The sequence below is a fragment of the Apis mellifera genome, linkage group LG3 (genome assembly GCF_003254395.2).
Source record: "Apis mellifera strain DH4 linkage group LG3, Amel_HAv3.1, whole genome shotgun sequence".
Classification (NCBI taxonomy): Eukaryota; Metazoa; Arthropoda; class Insecta; order Hymenoptera; family Apidae; genus Apis; species Apis mellifera.
Window position 1 is genome coordinate 10,171,792 of NC_037640.1, and position 21,401 is coordinate 10,193,192.

The following is a 21,401-nucleotide window of genomic DNA, read 5'->3' on the forward strand; positions in this document are numbered from 1 at the left end:
GTTATTAATACTTATAAAATAAATAGCAATTATTAAAAATTACAGAACTATTATTTATTCCCAGAATTTCAACCAATAGGTTGCAAGCAAATTTAGGTGATTAATGTGGTAACTCTGCGTTGAAACTTCTTTTTTCAGTCGGTTAAACAAACGTGTACATTGCTGTGATAAACAAAATTATAAATCGCAGGTAATCTTAGTTTTTTAACTTCATCTAATATAAATAAGTTAGAAATTAGTCTTTAATTTTAATAACTTAGTAATTTATAATAATATTTTATTCTAAATATATTATTCAAAAATATATAGAATATTTATACTATAGTGGAATAGTAATAGTATATTTTTCATTGTTATTGTTTTGTTTATAATACTTAAATCGTATTTATAAAATTAATTAATATCTTATTCAAGCATATTAGTTTATAAAAAGGTAAAAGTTATTTGTTTAAATTTATTTTATTCATATTATAGGTTATGTTGTCCTATGACATTTCGGATATTCAGAACATAATCAATATAGGTTTTTAAAATATTTTTGTAATTAAAATACATTTCTTTTTAGCTATGGTGCGTATGAATGTTCTCAGTGATGCCCTCAAATCCATTAACAATGCTGAAAAACGTGGAAAAAGACAAGTACTATTGAGGCCTTGTTCAAAAGTAATCATTAAATTTTTAACTGTAATGATGAGGAAAGGTAAGAAATTATATATAAATATTTTTTTATTTATGAAACATTAAAATAATTTCCTCATATGAATGCTTATTTCAAATACATATAATTATTATAATATGAATTTTTTTTATTATATTATTTTTAATATTTAGGATATATTGGAGAATTTGAAATCGTTGATGATCACCGCAGTGGTAAAGTTGTAGTAAATCTTAGTGGAAGGTTAAATAAATGTGGTGTAATTTCTCCTAGATTTGATGTTCCAATTAATGACATTGAAAAATGGACTAATAATTTATTGCCATCTCGACAATTTGGGTATACAAAACTTAGTGTTATATTATATATTATATTATAATAAATAATTGTATTTTTATCTAATATAATTTATATATATTTTTTAGATATGTTGTCTTAACTACAAGTGGAGGAATTATGGATCATGAAGAGGCTAGAAGAAAACATCTTGGAGGAAAAATACTTGGATTTTTCTTTTAATGCTTATTTAATTCAATAAAAACTTCTTAATATCAAATATTTTCTTTGCATTTACTAAAAATACCTATATATCTGATTTTTATTTCAATTATTTTTGAATAATTGTTCAATATATTTTATATTAAAATTTATATAATAAAATTTAATATAATAATTTTTTTATTATCCGTTTTATTATCTGAATGAAAATAAATATAAAAAAATTTCATGTTTATAACAAATATTTTATATTTTGTACGTATTACGATATAATAAAAATATAAAGTAATATAATATAATATAATAAAATATAGAAACAAATTTTATATTTATATTTATATTTTAATTATTTATCTTAACAAAGATATAGATATGTATTAATAATTTATCAATAATAAGTTTTAAACAAAATATTTTTTATTTAAAAATGAATTGTTGCATAACTATAGGGAATATCACTAATATATTTAACTTACAGAAGATTTCTGATTGGTTGTTACATCTTTTCGTTGACTGGTTGAATGCCACTAAGGCAGTTCGAGCATGCGCGTGATTCGATTCAACTTTACACCTCCTGTGAACGCAGCCGATGACGGTCAGTCAACAAAACTTTGTAATTCGAACGAAACTCACGGACAGATCGCATCATGCGTCGCGTCATACAAGTTTTTATTTTTCGTTAAAATTTCGTAAAAAAAGTTTTCTGATAGTGCTTTTTATTTATATAAAAAACATTTAAGAGAATTTCGAATAAATTTAACGGTGTTGCCAGGTGTTACCAGGTGAATGTAACCGTTTTGTGCCGCGTTACCTGAGACTTACCTGAAGGAACAGCCGTCCGAAAGAATGCATTAAAACTATAGTTTTTTTGTAGAATGCAATTATAAAAAAAGATAAGTGTTAATGAGAAATATGAAATTAAATATGTTGACATTTGGATTTCAATATTTAGAATATACATACATGTTTACAGTTCGATGATCTATGCATTGTTCAATTCTTAGAAAAATTTAAATTTTTGTGCTTGTTGTTACAATACTTCTCGTAATCGTGATTTTATTTATCGATTTACTTTGTTCGACAATAATTATAATAATTTGTTTGTAATTCTACGAATTTCGATATGTTTTACGTGTATATTTTCGAATAAAGATGCGGAATCCGACAATGAACCGCAAGAAAGCATTCAATGACACTTAATGTTATATTTAACGAGAAAATTTACATATTTGACTCGTTAATTTAAAAGCAAAAAAAAAAATATTGATTGTTATATCAGAAAGTTGAATGGAAAACGATACGAATGTTTCGAGATCGTCGATTTTTCGAAAGGAGGGACTACGAATGCAACTAAAAGGAATGTTGTCTCACAGGTGTACGTCGTAATGCTCTTTCGCTACGCCTATTAAAAAAAAATTGAGGCTAAATTTGCACGTGAATTCGAAAATGCGGAGATCATATAGGAATTGGTATTCGTTTTCGTAACTTGATCGTGTAATTGTATGACGCTCATATAGAGTGAAGTGTATAAAAGTGCAAGTGGTAAGAGTGGTAAAGAATTTACCAAGTAACATGGAGATGCTGTGGAGAAATGTTGTGGCGGACTTGTCGACCTTCCTAAGTACGAGGACGCGGATTTTGTTTGCCGCTGTCTATTTCATTTGGATCGCTGGAAGCGCCTGCGCCACTGGTGAGTTTTCGCGCCCATTTTCATCTTGCTTTCTATATTTTTCAATTTTTTTTCCGTTAACGTTTTCCTTCGTATTTTTTTTCATATTCTTCGCGTTTTTTATATAGTTTTTTTATTTAAAAAATTTTTTAGTTTTTTTAGTTTTTTAAATAATATAACAATTTTTGTTTCTTTTTATTTTTTTTTTAAATAAAAATCGAAAATGTTTTTAAATATTTATAAATATAAAATTATATTTATATATATAGATTATCTATATATAATTAATTAATATATAATCATACATGGAAATAAGGAATATTTTATTATTATAGAATATTAATTTTATATATTAAATGTTACATATATAATTTCTAATTTTCGGATTAAATATGGTTGAATCGAACGCAATATGAGAGACAATTTAGTTCAGAATTTTTGAACGACAAGTAATTTATAACAACTATTTTTTAAACTCTTTACTGGTAATTGGTATCGTTATTACGCGTGCAAACGGTATTCGCTTTGTTATGAAACTGGCACAAAAACAGGATATACGCTTGCTGTTACAATATTTGTAACAACGATGTGAACGCAAGATGACAAAAAGTTTTCCTAATATAGGTCAAACCTAATTCCTAGCGATTTAACATTGCTGAGTAGAAATGAAACAATGATCCTTCAAATTACTTTTACGTACGTGAGAGACACAAGCGATAATTGAGCAACTATTTCTCAAAAACGGAAAATGAAAATGCCTGAAATTTTAATTATTCGATATATCACAAATTATTTTGAATTATTCGAATTTTCAACATCGAATAACAAAAGTTCATAAACTATTATTAATTGTAATTTAAATAATAAAAATTCAAACGATTTTATAAAAAGAATAAATTTTAAAACGATATCAATATCTGATATCGAATTATTTTTCGTACTATAGATTAAATTAAGATTTTAGATTTCTCAAAGAAACTTTGAAGCGTTTAAATGACTCGATATGTTGTAAAGTTTCTACTAATTATGGGGTTAATCACGCGGTTATGTGAATTATTGCGATGATATCGATGGATACCCGTTTCTAACTGTGCCATAATGCGCTTCATTACGAATAGTATCAAGGGCAGATTGTACGCGTAACGTTACTAAGTGGGTTCACGTTAATGGGCCATAAGTTGCTTTAGAACAACCGCCAAATGCCACCACAGATTTATGCTATGAGCTATGATCGCGAACGTTTTCTTTTTGCTGCGAATCGCATGCGACTATTTCACAGACTATTTAAATAAATTTTGAATCGATAACTTTTATCAATTACATATTATGATTTTAATTCATTCAATTATTTATAATTATCGAATTTTTTAATCTTGAAAGATATGTGATATTTATTACTAATTTTAATTATTTTTTTATATTTGTCAAAAATATTTTTAAAAAAATTGCTGAATATACGCCAAATGTTAGGAAGATTATAAACTTCATAAAAAAAATTCGAAAAAAAAAAGAGTGCGTTTTGCAGCAAAGTAAATATTTAAATGGGCGAGAAATTGGTGCAGATTTTTCTATTATAACATGGAGGCGACATTATTTATTTATATGGTTGAAGCGGCACGTGCTCCGTGTATCCTTTCGGATCGTCAACCAAGAGGTCAACGGTTTAACTTCGTTCGCACAATTGGCCGGATTAACGTCGTAATAAATCTCAATTAGGATGGTTTCTATATCTTCACTTATAAAAGAGTCGGATTTTTATAAATTTTTATAATTTTTTCCCCCTTTCTTATATATGGTGATTCAAAAAAACCGATGAAAAATTTCCACGAATCGACAAGTGCCTGAAATGAATATTAGATTAACGTCAATGCATTATATCGAGTGATTTTTAAATAATGAAATTTTTGAATTAAATTAACTATGATTTTTGAATTGAAAGATGAATTAAGTTTAAATTTTACAAATTTGAAACAAACAACTCTCTAAATTATTAGATTAAATAATTTTTATTAGAAATGATTTTATTAAACTAAATCATATGTAGAATAGTTTTTGTACATTTGTATTAAAATAAAATTTTATATAATTTTACTGCAAGTATTACTTTATATGTTAATATGATTTATTTTAAGAAAAATAATATTTTATAAGATTCATAAAAATTTTTCATTGGTACATTAGATTAACGTCAATACATTATATCAAGTGATTTTTAAATAATGAAATTTTTGAATTAAATTAACTATGATTTTTGAATTGAATATAAATTTTACAAATTTGAAACAAACAAATCGCTAAATTATTAAACTAAATAATTTTTATAATTTTAAAATTTTTATCAGAAATGATTTTATTAGGCTAAATCACATATAGAATAGTCTTTGTATATTTGTATTAAAATAAAATTTTATATAATTTTACTGCAAGTATTACTTTATATATTAATAAGTTAATATGATTTATTTTAAGAAAAATAATATTTTATAAGATACATAAAGATTTTTCATTGGTACAACTTTCAACTTATATACAATATTGTACATAGTGTTGAAATACTCATTTTTACGAACAAATTGTACCTTATTTCTTCTCTATAATCTTTTCAACGATTTGTACGTTTTTTTTCTGCATTCTCTTCGATTCGGTGAGAAAGTAAATCTATTATTATCTGCCGTGAGTAACGTAGAGGCATACCTGAGTGACTTATGCATTCGGTTCGCGTTTATACGTTCCTTGTGTATCATTCTATCGCCGATAATTAATATTAAAACGCGTGTATCCGTATACCATTTTAATTGAGTGTACAGCGTTACAAGTGATTCAGGATTCGTTCAAATTTTTTAATAATAAAAAATTCATTTATAACTTTAAAATTTCGAATAAAAAATTAATATTAATTTAAATATACAATTAAATTAATGAGGATTGAAAATCACGTATAATAAAAGAATTAAATATGATACAGAATTCTATGAAACTATATGAGCGTAAGTGAAATTATGATCAAAGTGAAAATTGAATATCGATAAAAAAAAAGATAAAATAAAATAGAATATTATATAACACAGATTTCATTTCTGTAATATACACAGTTTCATATAACGAGAACAACCGATCATCGATTAAATTTTCCCTTTCCTTCGAGATCATTATGATACGTTACGATTGTCGATAAGAAGAGATAAGGAAATAAATCTAGAAACGATATCGCAAACGATACAAAAGTATGCAAAAAAGAAGAAAAGAATTAAAATGTATAAATCAATAAATTGCAAGTTGGAACAATGGTGTAGTATTCCCTCAAATATTTACCAATTCTTTTATCGATGTTGCTTAAAACATACCGCTATTAATATTAACAATATATGTTATTCATTCCCGTAACGATTTATTCGTTCCTTCCATTCGTGTCTTCTCTTCTTTCACACATATTTCTTCAATGATACAAATCATCCACACTATCATTCTTACATATTAACTTTCAACTTTCAACACTTTCCAACGATTTAACACAAAAAATTATCAATTTCAATATTCGATCGATCGAGGTCATCCAATTACTTTGCTCGAAGATCGATTAAAATTTTTTTCCATCGCTTACAACTTCAATTTCTTCTATATAAATATACACAAACAGGACACGCGAAGAGATATTAATATACGCTGAGTGAAATTTTTCAACCATCAATGTCTAAACAATTCTCTGCGAAAGACCAAAAGCATTGTGCACACCCTGTTCACCGACGAACTCGACGTGACGAAACAACGGGCGATATCTCGCGATTAAAAAGCGCATCTCGCCGGATTTCCCTGCGTGTATAGAAACACGTATGTACAGAAAATTGGCATGCATCTCGCGTCGCAGGGAGGACGAGAGTTGTCGAGTTTCCGGGTCGACGGTCATCGTGGTGCAGCGAAGGGCATATATGAGGCGCATTCTGGTGTAAAGGTAAATGGGTGAACGTTAGGTTGGGGGAAAAGAAATATACGAGGCAAGAAGACAGAGCGTCGCAGGTTTAAACGGCGCAGCTGGTAATTCGTGTTCAACAATCCTTTAAACGCGAAAGAAGCGTTATAAAACTTGTACGAAGAGTTTGAAGGAATGAAAACTCTGTCCGTTAATTTTTATCATCTCCCGATGAAAGAGTGTATTTTTAGATAGTCGATTGTAAAGTTTCTCGTCTCCCGAGAGAGTACCTGTTCATTAAAATTAAAAGCAAGCGTCAACATATCAATACCATGCTTATAATTTTTTTTTTTTTTCAATATCATCAACGAGGAAATCAATCTATTTCGATTAAAATTTCAATAATTTCAAACTCGTAACAATTTTTGCCAATTGGGTTGGCAACTAAGTAATTGCGGATTTTTTTTAGAAAATCAAAGACAATTTTTTTCATGGAACTAAATAACTTTATTCTGTAATGTTGCCCATTTTGATCAATGACCTTTTGCCATCTTTCAGCCAGCATCATAATCCCACGTTCATGAAACTTGTGGTTTTTATTAGGAAAAAACTGAATCAGGTACGATTTGATATCATCATCGTTATTGAAATTTTTACCATTCAAGGAGTTTTGTAAAGATCGAAAGAAAAAGTAATCAGATGGTGCAAGGTCAGGACTATATGGTGGATGTGGCAAAACATCCCAACCAAGCTCCAATAATTTTTGCCGAGTGACCAAAGATGCGTGTGGCCTTGCATCGTCACGATGGAATACAACACCTTTTCGATTTGTCAATTCGGGCCGCTTTTCTTCAACCGCATTGTTTAATTTCGTTAGTTGTTCGATGTAGACAACAGAATTGATCGTTCGGTTGGGTGGTAAGAGTTCAAAATAGACAATTCCTTTGTAATCCCACCAAACTGATAACAAAACCTTCTTTCGATGAATACCAGCTTTTGATGTTGTTCGAGCTGGTTCACGTGGCCTGCTCCACCATCTTTTCCGCTTGATATTGTTGCAAACAACCCATTTTTCATCGCCAGTTATCAGTCGTTTTAAAAATGGATCATTTTCATTACGTTTCTTTAGCAAATCGCAGCTGTTAACGCGTCGCGTTAAATGCTTTTCTTTCAGTTCGCGAGGAACCCATGTATCGAGTTTTCGAACATAGCCAAGTTGTTTTAAGCGGTTTTCAATATATGCGATACATGAAGCTTCTCTGCAATCTCACGAGTTGTACTGTGACGATCCGAATCGATTATTCCTTTGATTAGATCGTCATCAACTTCAACTGGACGACCAGAGCGTTTTTCTTTGAGTGAAAAATCACCAGAACGAAATTTGTCAAACCAATTTTGACACTGCCGTTCTTTTAAGGCTTCGTCGCCATAAATAGCACGTAACTTTTTGCGAGCTTGCGAAAATAAAAAAGCAAAATATGACGATAATGTTCCTTTTGATTTTCCATTTTTCAACGAAAACTACGCAACCGATCAAAAAACTTTTTTTACCGATCGACAGCTGAATTGCCAACTATCAAATAACAAAATATGTTTTACATTTGGACTACGCCAGCAAACCTAAAAATTCAACTGAAGCCATCTATGAGTGAAATCCACAATTACTTAGTTACCAATCCAATATATTATCGCGAAATTAAAATAGAATAATTTCTTTACGAATTTTAAAAAAGAAGAAAAGGAAGAAGGAAATTTTAACGAGAGAAGGGGAGAACAATCGTAGAAGGATAAAAAACGCCATCAACGTTGCGACAGTAATTACTATTTTCGCACAGAGCCCCCCCCCCCGTATCAAACGATCTACATACTCCGCTCTGAAAACGCTCGTCCCGCGAAGCCACTGCCCGGTAATGACTTCCTGCTTTCGCAATGCAAACGATCCACCCGCGATCGACGATACGAGAGCGAAGTTACGAGACTCGCTCGTCGTCGTTTATCCGTGGAAAGGGCGATGATGATTAAATTATTATCGTTACGTTACGGAGAAAGAGCATGGTTGGATGATTACGTGAATGTGGCGGGTATCGGGTTCGATCGAGGAAGAGGGGATTTCTCGATCATGTTTCAAGATCGATGCCAGGTCATTCGGAATGAATTCGAATTTTCATTAAAAATTGTAATATTCGATTTCTCTTTCTGGAGATCTTGACTCTATCCGAATAATCAATCTTATTGATGAATTTAATATTCCAGATAATAAAGGTAGAATACAAGATTCCAATGTCTTTACGATTAGTTGATATAAATCACTTTATAATTAAAAATTTTTAAAAAGGACGGAAGAGATCGTTTAGAAGAATTAAATTGAGAACGATCTTTGGAAAGAATGGAGATTGAAAATTTGAATATCTCTCGATATTCATACATTTTATATTAATTCTCTATTATTAATCTTTTGGATCAAAAAAAAAAAAAAAAGATGAAGAACAGGTATCGTGTAAGAGGTAACCGCTTGATGGTATAGGGTATAGCGCATAATGCCAAGAAAGGTATCTATCACTAGCGTCAGCTTAAACCGTGGCACAATGGAGAACAAGGGCCTTTACCTGGTCCTCGAGCTCCGTCCATCGTGTATTGGCCCCCGTTCCACTCTACCATTTTCTATACCAGGTTCTTCGCCAGGTATCTGCCCTTTCCCCCTTGCATCCAGGTAGCGATGGCTACGAACTAATTCTAAAATTAATATTTCACTTTTAACTATATATATATATATGGCTTAATTATATTCATTCATTCTTCGACTTCAATTTGTTTTTCTTGAAATTTTATCGAATGTTTTTATCCATTTTTTTAATATTGGTGAAAGATTGACTGCAACAGTAAATATCAATTTTTGTCAATTTTTGTAATATTTATGACCGTGTACCTTTTTTTTTTATAACAGCTGCTTCAGGAAATTTTCAGAAAAATTGACCTTGCTTAACTAACACTGGAAACTCGTAAACAATAGCCTTTCACCTTTTTCCAACTCAGGTAAGACAGAATGTCGATTTTCGAAAATTTCAAGAAGAATAATTTGAGAAATACGCAAGCATCGTCAAGACATCGTCAAGAATAAGATCTATCAATTTTCATTCACCAATTGAGCACGGACAGTCGGAGAAAGTGAAGTCACGTATTGTAATAGATAAATTGCCGTTATCTATCGACTTACGTTTGTTACGCGACAATTGCACTCTTCAGCCCCGGTATCTCCCCATTGCGCCAACTGTTCCCCCGTATCCTATCGTTAAATAATTTCACGCTCTGTAAATCATATTGAACGTACGTTTTTATCGTAATAATTTCGATAGACGCGTGAAAAGGAACAGTTTCGATTTATTTATCAGCGAAAGGTTTTCATTTTTTCAGAAAATTATTTTTATAGACTTTTTCTTTTTTTCTTCTTCCATTTTAAACGAAACGCTATTCAAGTCGCTTTACATAGACGAGATATCAGTTTTGAAATGCCAGGTAAACGAAATGGGACCACCGGATGCCTATCTCGTTCACAAAATACAAAAATACTCATTTCATCGAGGAAATCTCGAAAGGGTCGAAAATTTTAAAATTTCATTTTAAAAAAATCGAACGAGGAATTATAAAAGATTCTCATCGAATAAATTAACTTACAAATTAAATTAATACAATTGACAGACTAATTAAAGATTGGATCTGTAATAGTTTATCAATTTGAAATAAATCCCCGAGCTCTTGATTTATTTGCAAATTGACGGTCGATTGTTAAAGACTGGAATGGAATAACTATTCTTTTCAGAAACCTTTCAGAATAAATCGCCAAGCGCTTTTTCCACGTGTATAGTAGGAGCGTTGCCCCACGAGGAATACGTGTCTGAATGCCTCTGCTCGTTCACCGGATGTCCCCCTCTCCTTTTCCTTTTTATTTCTTCGCCGCATCATCTTCATTATCGTCATCTTTCTTCGTATACAGCGGCCCAATTCGCCCCTTGCCGCGTTACACCTTCCTCCTCCCCTTCGCCTTCCAAACCGAACATCGAATTTCCGATTGCACCCGCTCCAGAGGCCGTTCAGTGTTATTGATCTCGCTTCTTTCAGCGTGGAATTCTCGGTTTTTATCACTTTTCATTCTTCCTTTGATTTCTCTGAATTTAGTAATTCGATTTCTTCGCGATGATTAAGGGAACCTCGAATAGCAAATATGGCGGATACATTTGATTTAAACAAAGTTTTTAAATTTGTCGTTGAAAATTCGTTTTCTGTGAATGTTTCTTTTCATAGTTTTATTAATAGTTGTATAATGGTTAAATTTTATCATAGAATATGCGAGGCCGATTATTTGATTTGGCTGAATGAAGAAGTTGTAATTTATTGGGTTGTACAACTAAGTAATTGCGGATTTCAGTTGATGACGACCTAATCAAAGCGATAATCGATTCGGATCGTCACAGTACAACTCGTGAGATTGCAGAGAAGCTTCATGTATCGTATACATGCATTGAAAATGTTTAAAACAACTTGGCTATGTTCGAAAACTCGATACATGGGTTCCTCGCGAACTGAAAGAAAAGCGTTTAACGCAACGCGTTAACAACTGCGATTTGCTAAAGAAACATAATGAAAATAATCCATTTTTAAAACGACCGATAACTGGCGATGAAAAATGGGTTGTTTACGACAATATCAAGCGGAAAAGATAGTGGAGCAGGCCACGTGAACCAGCTCGAACAACATCAAAAGCTGGTATTCGTCGAAAGAAGGTTTTGTTATCAGTTTAATGGGATTACAAAGGAATTGTCTATTTTGAACTCTTACCACCCAACCGAACGATCAATTCTGTTGTCTACATCGAACAACTAACGAAATTAAACAATGCCGTTGAAGAAAAGCGGCCCGAATTGACAAATCGAAAAGGTGTTGTATTCCATCATGACGATGCAAGGCCACACGCATTTTTGGTCACTCGGCAAAAATTATTGGAGCTTGGTTGGGATGTTTTGCCACATCCACCATATAGTTCTGACCTTGCACCATCCGATTACTTTTTGTTTCGATCTTTACAAAACTCCTTGAATGGTAAAAATTTCAATAACGATGGTGATATCAAATCGTACCTGATTCAGTTTTTTGCTAATAAAAACCACAAGTTTCATGAACGTGGGATTATGATGCTGGCTGAAAGATGGCAAAAGGTCATTGATCAAAATGGGCAACACATTACGGAATAAAGTTATTTAGTTCCATGAAAAAATTGTCTTTGATTTTCTAAAAAAAATCCGCAATTACTTAGTTGCCAACCCAATATATTCATAAATTTCCAACGGATGTAATTATGTAATTGTTTTTGATTTTTTATTTTAGAAGATGAGAAAGAATTTTGCGCTGAAATTCGTAGCTCGAATCACAAACGAGCCGTAAAAGAAAACGATGGCTATGCAATCGAGGGAAGCGAGTTGCGGAACTAATAACAAGTCTTTTGTAACTGCTAATAGCTGGAAGATCTCACCTCCAGTTCCCATTGGAATGCGTTCTCCAGGAACACGAGAAGATATGAGAAAAGTTAGAGAGCGGAATGACAAACGTTTGCCTTCCGTGGGAGGAAGTGAATCTCTGCGTGTCCCAGAATCGTTTTCGGCTCGTTTGCATCTCGAAAGTTGAATCGTTTCGATATTTTGTCCAACGAGACGATCTCTCCCACTTTATATCTAGTTTGTTCACTGAAAAAGTTCGCCTCGAAACGAATGTTACGATGCAAAAGATAAGAAAAGTTGGAAATTAGTTTTTTACATTTTTTAGTTTCGAGAGATCGATTTTTGCCACCTGAGCAAACAAGCAATGCGTTCGTTGCAAACCCATATCGTTACCGCTATTTCCAACCAGATGTAACACATTTTCGTTTGATTAACGATAAACGTGCACGCGAGGGGTAGATTATTAGACAGATAGATCGTTCAACGAGTCGGTTTACAACTCGCAATCCTTTCTCTCCTTTTTTCTTAACCAAAGCGACAATCTTACAAACAAGTTTTTAACAATAGATCTTAAAATTCTCAATTATCAAAAAATGTTGAGAAAATCGATCGATTCGAACGATCTTAATCCATGCGTTCTTCTATTTACCGTTCTCTTGTCGCGGCCCATCTTGTCCGACAAAAGGGGTTGCAAAAGAAGTTCACTGCAGTTTCTTTCCAGCCGTTTCCAGTCATCGTTTGCCATAATAATTCCCATTATTATTCTCGTTGGGGCCGTCTAAGCGCGTAAAGAACCGAGAGAGGCAACCGGAGGTGGTTCTGTCGTCTCATGGTAGCCGGTGCAGAGGCCACTGACCGCCCCCGGCAAGGCTTTCTCATCTTCCACTTCTTCTTTTCGGTTTTGTTCTCCGCGGCAACCTGGGCAGGGGAGGGGGGAGGGGCGCACACGTGTGCCCGCGTGCTTTCGAACGCATCGACGCGCGTAAGTGGAGCCCGGGTTTGCGAGACCCGATTGAGAAGACCGGCTCCTCTCTTTATGAAGGAGGAATAGAGACGAGAAGGAATCAAGGACTATTTAACCGGGGACTGGTACAGTTAAAGGTTGCAATTTCTCGTTTTTTTCTTTCCCTTTTTATTTACAGTCTTGCAATAAAACTCAACGTCGCTTCATTTGTGAGCGTTGAGAGGTGTAAAACGAGAGGCGTAAACTCTCGGGGAAAATGAGTTAGTTTGAATAATTTCTACCGTTGTTTTCTTTTTTTCTTTCGATTATTTTTTTCAAGATGTTTAATTTAAGTATTGGCTGGATGAGACGAGCGAGAAGTCAATATATGATTAACGATTCTTCTTTCTTTTGTTTAGTATTATTAAGAGACGTTAAATAATTAAAATGTTTCCTCTGTATATTTTCGATTTATCTTTTTTATGTACGTAAAAAAGAGAAAGTATTTTTTACAATGCATTATTATTTAATAGTATTGTTTAATGGTACTTTCACATAATTGTGAAAAAAGAATGCTTTCGAAACGAATAAATAGAATTTGTTATGAAAAGTTTCATTAAGCGAAGAATACTCGTTGATTTATACCTTTTCGAATTGCGTCATCGTATTCCTCGTTTCTTTAATACTTTTCCAATAGGTGTATAAATAAGAATTCGAAATTGATAAATGAAAAAGAAAGGAGAGGAAGGTGTAAAAACGTGTATTTCGGCCAATCGGGTTTATTTTTTCGCGAAAAGGAATCACTTTGCACGAAAGCCGGCCTAGAACGACGCGGCTGAGGTTTAGCCGATCTCACAGTTCCCTCCGTCTCTTTGACTTGGAAATGAACAGGAAGCGAAGGATGAAAATGTTTCCAACGAGAAATCCAAGGATTACGCGTGCATTCGTTTAATTTCTCGCTTCGCGATACGCGCGAATCGATCAGCGGATCGTGACGAGTCGTTTTTTCGAAACTTTCGTTTCCCCCCTCGATGAAAGTTTTCTTCGAACGCTTGTGAAATTTTTCGAAAGGAACATCGTCGTGCTGTTGCAATCGGCTATCTTTTCCATTCTTCTTTTTTTTCACCTTTATTGGAATTTAAGAATTAAATTAATGATTAGAGTGTATTAATACATCATAGAAATATCAATATTAAAATTCTTTCTAAATTTTTCGAAAGGAACACATCGTCGTGTTGTTGCTATCTTTTCCATTCTTCTTTTTTTTCATCTTCATTGGAATTTAAGAATTAAATTAATGATTAGAGAGTATTAATACATCATAGAAATATCAATATTAAAATTCTTTCCAAATTTTTCGAAAGTTATGATAGAGGCTATGAGACAACAGCGTGAGACATTTGAGGTTATGTATTTACATTTCTCTTTTTTTCGAAATTATTCATCGAAATTATTTATTTTAAGAATAATTAGCAATGAATTATCAAAAAATATATATATTAAATTGAATTAAATTATATTAAATTAAATATATCATAGAAATATCAATATTAAAATTCTTTCGAATTTTTTCGAAAGGAACACATCGTCGTGTTGTTGCTATTTTTTCCATTCTTTTCTTTTTTCACCTTCATTGGAATTTAAGAATTAAATTAATGATTAGAGAGTATTAATACATGATAGAAATATCAATATTAAAATTCTTTCGAAATTTTTCAAAAGTTATGAGACAACGTGTGAGGTTATGTACTTATATTTCTCTTCTTTTCGAAATTATTCATCGAAATTATTTATTTTAAGAGTAATTAGCAATGAATTATCAAAAGATATATATATGTATATCAAATTGAATTAAATTTATCATTGGAATGTTATAATTTATTCGCATTTGGAATTTTAACAAAAAGGAATTTTTTTTTAACTTTTAATAAGATAAAATTTAATTGACATCTGTTGGTGCGTTTCAGAATTTAGAAATAAATCCTAAAAGTAGATTTCTTCGGTAGATTTCCAAGCAATGACTAAACCAGACGCGAACGGTTCCCTCAGTATGCTGCGCGGACAGTGACTCGATTCAAAGGAATCCTTTCAAGACCCCTCGATAGCCGGAGCTCGATGAGCCTTCACGATACGAAGAAATCAAACTTTCAAACGATACCAAGAATTTATTGATACAGATTCTTTTTTTTAAACTGAGAAAGAACATCTTGATGGATCGGATCTAGAAAGATCCACGAAAAATTCAAACTTATAATTTGAATCAACGATTCAATTCTCTGACGATATTTTTCGTTACAAAATAATAATCATCTCATTTTTATTTAGGAATTAATTCAATCTATCATAATGAATATTTTACTTTGAATATCTTATATATTTTTATATATTATACTTAGTGTTTTTCTATCATTATATATTATAATGATTAAAGAAAATTAAAATTCAAAGATCGAAGGTTATATCAATTTTTGTATCAATATTTTTCATCGAAAAGAAGAAAAAAAAATTTTACTTTGAATATCTTATATATTTTTATATATTATACTTAGTGTTTTTCTATCACTATATATTATAATGATTAAAGAAAATTAAAATTCAAAGATCGAAGATCATATCAATTTTTGTATCAATATTTTTCATCGAAAAGAAGAAAAAAAAATTTTACTTTGAATATCTTATATATTTTTATATATTATACTTAGTGTTTTTCTATCACTATATATTATAATGATTAAAGAAAATTAAAATTCAAAGATCGAAGATCATATCAATTTTTGTATCAATATTTTTTATCGAAAAGAAGAAAAAAAAAATCTGATAGGAGGAAAAAAGAAATAGAAAAAAAAGAATCCAAGGAAACGTTTTTCCTTCCTTTTCCATCAAATTACCTTTTGGTAGCACGCCAATCGTATTCGTTCATCCGCCTCTCCTCGCTGCATACCGATTCAAGGAAGGATGCAGCAATGGAGTATCGAGAACCCCTCTCTCTTTCTCTCTCCTTCGTCCAATAGAGAAATTTATCGTCCACGTGTTGTTTGTTATGAAATGGTCCTACCGAATGCAAGAAAAAAAAAAAAAAAAAAGAGCAATAAAAGAGTGAACGCTTTGAAAACGCCGTGTACTACGCGCCTTCTCTATGGACGATGTTCCGTTATGAAATTCCTCTCTCTATTCCTCATACATTATGGTGCGTCTACACTTGTTACGTATCCTCATGATGCAACACACGGCGCGATCATTTGTAATTTCATCCACGAGGTCTTTGGAATATTTCAAAATTAATAAAACAATTCTTTTTTCTTATCGAAGAAAAGAGAAACAATAAGATATAAAGATTACGTAAAGATAGAGAGATAAAAAAAGAGAAGAAATTTCGAATAAGCAACATAAGCAGAAAGTTTTTTTTGAACGCTCGAAAAAGCGTCTCGAAGCGTTCCATCCGAGATAAATTCTTTGCGCCGTATCGCATCGCTGGGCGGCGATACTCGGCCGCAATATGACACGGGGATCTGTAACAAGTGCAGAATCACGTTTAGAGGCGCGAAAGTGGCGAGACGCGTGACCTGTCTTCTTCTTTCCCTCGTATCTGATATTCGTACGCATCGTGTGCAGTCGTCGGAGAACAAGTTTATTGTTTTAAGGCGTCTGTCACGCCTCGTTTTCCATATTTTTTCTTTTTTTTCGTTTCCTTCGCGTTTCTTTTTTTTTTTTTTCCCCCTCTCTTTCCTTTCGTCTCAGGTTGTCGACCGCCATTCGCCAAGATTCGCGAGTCGCCTGTATTGAAAGATCCTTACTCTCTCTCGGAGCGTTCAAAGAGCGAAAAAGAGACGGACAATGGAGAATAGAGGAGAGACCGTGGAGAGGAGAGGAGAGGGGGATCTCTTTCAGAGACTAGCCTGGCTCTATAAGCTTCTTTGAACCGAGCGAAGCCCAGCCTATCAAGACGGTCTTAAACAGCTCTGAAATTCATGACTCGGTGAACGGAGTTCACGCTGGCTAATCTTTCGTGTTTTATTTCGCGCTTGTTCAACGATGCTTTTTATTTTTATATAGATAATTGAATCGTAGATTTGTCAAAATTTTCGTTTAGCTCTCTAATTTTATAAAATTACTCCACACGAGTTGATCAGACGTAGCGAATCGTTTATATATAACATTTTATTATGAAATTTAACCGTTCAATGGAGTGGAAAAGAAATAATCCAAGATCAAGAAATATCTGTTATAATTATTATTAATTTTTACCAATTAATTAATTAATCTATTAACCGTGATATCGAGGAAAAAACAACAGAGAAAGAGAGAGAGAGAAAGGGAGAGAGATTGAAGATCCCGAAAGAAAATATAAAAAAATGAGGTGCTAACAACTTTTAGATAATATATGAACAAGCGAGTCACTGTAACACAGTGTAAAGTAACGCGATTTTGTACCTTGGCTGTTTTTCAAGGGCCAAGCACCACTCGCGCCAAGTACTTTGCTCTTTTTATTTGTAATGAATTACGGAGCACGTCTATTGTGAGGACGAAAGTGCACTTAACTTACGCTCATATATGCATTTATGAGAATTAATGCAGCTTCGCTATTAACCGTAAGAAGGTTAATTACATCTAAAATTTTCACACGATTCTTATAATTTAATGTTTTTACTTTATTTTTGTATATATATTTTTTTTAAGTATCGCTTTTTTCTACAAAAAAAAAAATTTAAAAGTAAATTGTAAATTCCTTTTTTTTATATTTTTTTTCTTTCACAAAAAAATACCTCAAAATCTACTTTTTTTAATTAAGTTTTGTACGGTTTATAGTTTCAATTGGAACGAGTTATCTTAACAGGTTAAATAGATCTTTTTGGACACGAGACTCGTTATCTGGCACGGTATAATAAACCGGTGAAACTGTTACACTTTTAATGTCCTTTCGTAGTCGGGTTCATGTAACCGAGAATTTCCTGCTGATAGAGACCTTGAGCGTACGCATTGCCAACGTACTTACTACTCCATTCACTGGTTATTTTCACTTTTCACGCATTACACTGTTGTTAGTCACAATAGTTGAACAGAACATGAAGATGAAAAAAACTTGGTATCGTGAAAAATATATATATATTTACATAGAATAGAAATTCGTAAGATACAAATATAAATATACTTGAGATGATAAATTAATAAAAATATTAAGTTAAATTGTTCGATTAATTATAAATTTTTTTTCAACAAATTCTCAATTTCAAACAATACAACGATATCGAAATAAAATTTAATATGTATATATAAATATACACGTTTAAATTATATATAAAATACATTGTTAAATGACGATTGGAGAGAAAGGATTACAGAATCCTTGGCGAGAAACTGGTTTTTCTTTTATGATTCGTAACGATACACGTGGAACGAAACGAAACTCGAATTGTTGAAACTATTTTCGTAAACTTGGCCACGCGAGTACAATTGATTGTGTAACGCTAGTCCACAGTTTGTGCTGTTATTACCGTTCAGCGCATACAGTACGACCACTTTTACCGCGATACCGTGTTTCCGCTACTCGCTTTTGACTTCGCAATATAATACCTGCCGTGAACGGAGCAATGAAGTGTGTACCAAGCGTGATTTCTCTCCTCTTTTCTTTTCTTTGGAGGAAACTTTAACGTTGCGTGCTTTCGTTGCTTATACTTTTTATTACAACAAGAATTGAAGAATTGAAGAAGAAGAATTGGTTAGGAGAGAGGTTTTTAAATTAACAATCTGATGAATTTTCATGTTTCTGAATCAAATCGCGTCTATTTTAAAAGATTCGAGAATTTTATTCTCCCTTCATCTTTGAAATGCATTTATATTCTTGATGGAACAGTTTCCGACAAATGCCAGAGAAACTTCTTCTTCGATCGACAATGCGGCGAATCTTGCAGCTGTCCTAAGATTCGAGTAACAATGGCGAAATATTCTATTACACAGATTCGAATTTCTTTTAAAAAATCCAGGTATAAGTTTGTGAACACCCTCTACAATAAAACCATTCAGTTAAATTCTCTGTGACAATTTACTCAGCTTCTATCCAAGAAATTTTGGAGCAGAGAGAATTTTTATATTTTGTAACAAGATATCTCAAACTTAACCATTAAGAGAGAAATCTTCCTTATCGTTTAAAATCTCATTAAAATTTTACTAAAATTTCGTAAAGCAATAGTTAATAGGTTAAGAAGCGTCTTCCCGGAACCCTTAATGATCACTTTTCCTTTTCTTATTGTTAGTTGCACACAGGTCAGACAAGTATTTCCTGTCTCGTCAAGCGGAGGAATTACAGTCTCGTGAAATCGTTCTCGCGAACGGACTCTCCGTAGTAGTACTTACGTACGATCGCCACGGCGTTCTTGGCCGAACAATTTGTAGAATACGCGCTCGTGTGTACAGCCATACATACCATCGGTGAGTCCGAGAAACGAACGAGACACTAGAGAAAAAGTAGTGGAGGGGGTAGAGCCGTCGGCGGAGAAGGGAGTAGAGGAGGCCGAGACGAAGCAGTGAGCCAAGTTCACGAAGGTAAAATGTGGAAAGAGAGGTCGAGAAGAAGCGAGGGAAAGAAAAAGAATAAAAGGCGAGACACCCAGGACGGTCGTGGAAGGATCGTGGAGAAGGGATAGGGACTGACTGCTAGAGAAACTGCTATCGCGACATCGATGGTCTGTAGACTCTATACGCAGAGACATAACCTAACCTAACCTATCGCTCTGGAATCTCTTCTTGTGTCTCTCTTTCTCCGTGCATGCGTAATAATAAATAATTCTTTTTGTAGATGTATAATTTTAAGAACGTATTTGAACGCTTCTAAATCACATTTCAAATGATGTATGAAATATTTTTAACGATGCCACAAAACGTTTATGCTTTTTTAACGAACATAAATCTTTTTTACGAATGTATATACGTATATTATACATAATTTATCTATCTAATTTTTTAGATTCTAATGAATTTTATATTATATTTTTTATATTATTAAAATTTTTAACATTCTAGGAAAAGTTAATTGTCATTCTTTGTGCGTTTATATCGTTTTCGTCTGGATATTCATTGGCCAATCATTTATATTGAATATATGCATTCATTATGGAGAATTAAAACGTAGTTACTTGTTTAATTTGATAGCTACCTAGGAACATAAAATAATGTTTAAAGTTTCTTTGTAGAAAATATAGCCTAGCTTAGCCGAACTTAATTTAACGAGTCGATTACACGAAAACTCATCCTGGTTCTTCTTGCTTGTTAAGGACACTCAAGATGGACCGAGCATAGAGCGAGTTTGTGTGCCAAATTGGACTCGTTCACTGCCCCTTCTTTTTCCATTAACCGTACGAAATGAAATTAATCTAATGAATAAGGGAATTGCCTTGGATGGCATTTTATCGCGCATAAAAGAAGTGGCATCGAGAAAGAAACGCAATTTTCGCGCTGCTCGAAATGGAAATTGCTGTCCAATTTTTTTTCCTTTCGTACGTACTTGAGAAAATGATCTATGTTTGAAAATCGTTTCGATGATTCGAAACCTATCGTTTACTTCATAGAAAAACTTCAGCCATGAAATTTTCGTTAATCTTTATCTTTGAAACTGTAGTATTCGCGTAGTATTCTTTGTCATTATAACGTTGTGAGACGGGATTCGCTCAAGGCCACGAAATGGGATGGTTCGATTCAAAGCTCAATCTTCCGCCACTTAACTCTTCGTGCGTCCTTCGATTGTCGGTTGGAATTCACGCAGCGTGGCACGAACAGGGGGATAAATAATTGATCGTAGTAATTGCTATGTCGTGAGCCGAGATGCAAGAGGCACTTAAATGCCATTCGTAGCATAAAATAAGTAGACATATAAGTAGACATATTTGTAACGAAAAAGTAAATTTCCTTATTCACATTAATATTTTAAAAAATAATTATTTCACATATATATATTATATCTATATATAAATTGAAATTCTTGTGCAATGGACAAGATGTTTTATTTTTAAAAACTTTATCTCATTACTGATATAAATCTTTATTGATTGAGCAAATGTTTACAATTTAAACAAGTGTTAAGTTGAGTCAATCTCTCAGGGACGAATTTATTAAGACCAGAAAGAATTATTTTTTATTTTTCCAAGAAAAATCGTACATAATCATTTACCTCAATAATTAATCATTCATTAAATAAAAATATTAACATTTTTTTAAAAGAAATAATCTATTTCATCATTTTACAA

The 21,401-nt window shown here is 32.5% G+C and overlaps 2 protein-coding genes and 1 long non-coding RNA gene across 9 annotated transcripts in view; 2 read left to right on the forward strand and 1 right to left on the reverse strand.

Moving 5' to 3' along the window:
* The first annotated feature begins 67 nt into the window (after positions 1-67).
* Positions 68-1,216, forward strand: LOC551125 (40S ribosomal protein S15Aa). Its single transcript, XM_003251102.4, has 4 exons — positions 68-190; positions 566-700; positions 832-997; positions 1,084-1,216. The coding sequence occupies exons 2-4, from the start codon at positions 568-570 to the stop codon at positions 1,175-1,177; spliced, it is 393 nt and encodes a 130-aa protein (XP_003251150.1). The 5' UTR covers positions 68-190; positions 566-567; the 3' UTR covers positions 1,178-1,216.
* Positions 1,217-1,744: 528 nt separating this feature from the next.
* The window catches only part of LOC551168 (protein sidekick), a 45,629-nt gene continuing 25,972 nt past the window's right edge, over positions 1,745-21,401 (forward strand). For 4 of the 6 annotated variants that reach the window (XM_006567953.3, XM_006567955.3, XM_006567954.3 and 1 more), the window contains exon 1: positions 1,745-2,846. In XM_006567953.3, the coding sequence (XP_006568016.1) occupies positions 2,729-2,846 (118 nt within the window). In that variant the 5' untranslated portion in view covers positions 1,745-2,728. The remainder of the gene's footprint in view (positions 2,847-21,401) is intronic. The other 2 variants (XM_006567956.3, XM_623562.5) reach the window with 1 other exon arrangement.
* On the reverse strand, positions 5,801-19,620 carry LOC113218629. Of its 2 annotated transcripts, XR_003304282.1 has the most exons (4): positions 19,516-19,620; positions 9,947-10,038; positions 9,339-9,465; positions 5,801-7,022 (listed from the first exon to the last, which is right to left on the reverse strand). It is a non-coding gene; the product is annotated as an uncharacterized LOC113218629 (long non-coding RNA). The 2 variants fall into 2 exon arrangements; XR_003304281.1 differs by lacking the exon at positions 5,801-7,022 and having other exon boundaries at positions 9,204-9,465.

What these genes read in the sequence shown, in the direction of transcription:
- LOC551125 (XM_003251102.4), top strand. Translation starts at nt 568, where the DNA reads ATGGTGCGTATGAATGTTCTCAGTGATGCCCTCAAATCCATTAACAAT. An exon ending in AACTGTAATGATGAGGAAAG is followed by an intron (nt 701 to 831) that starts GTAAGAAATTAT and finishes TTTAATATTTAG; the next exon opens with GATATATTGGAGAATTTGAA. An exon ending in TTGCCATCTCGACAATTTGG is followed by an intron (nt 998 to 1,083) that starts GTATACAAAACT and finishes TATATTTTTTAG; the next exon opens with ATATGTTGTCTTAACTACAA.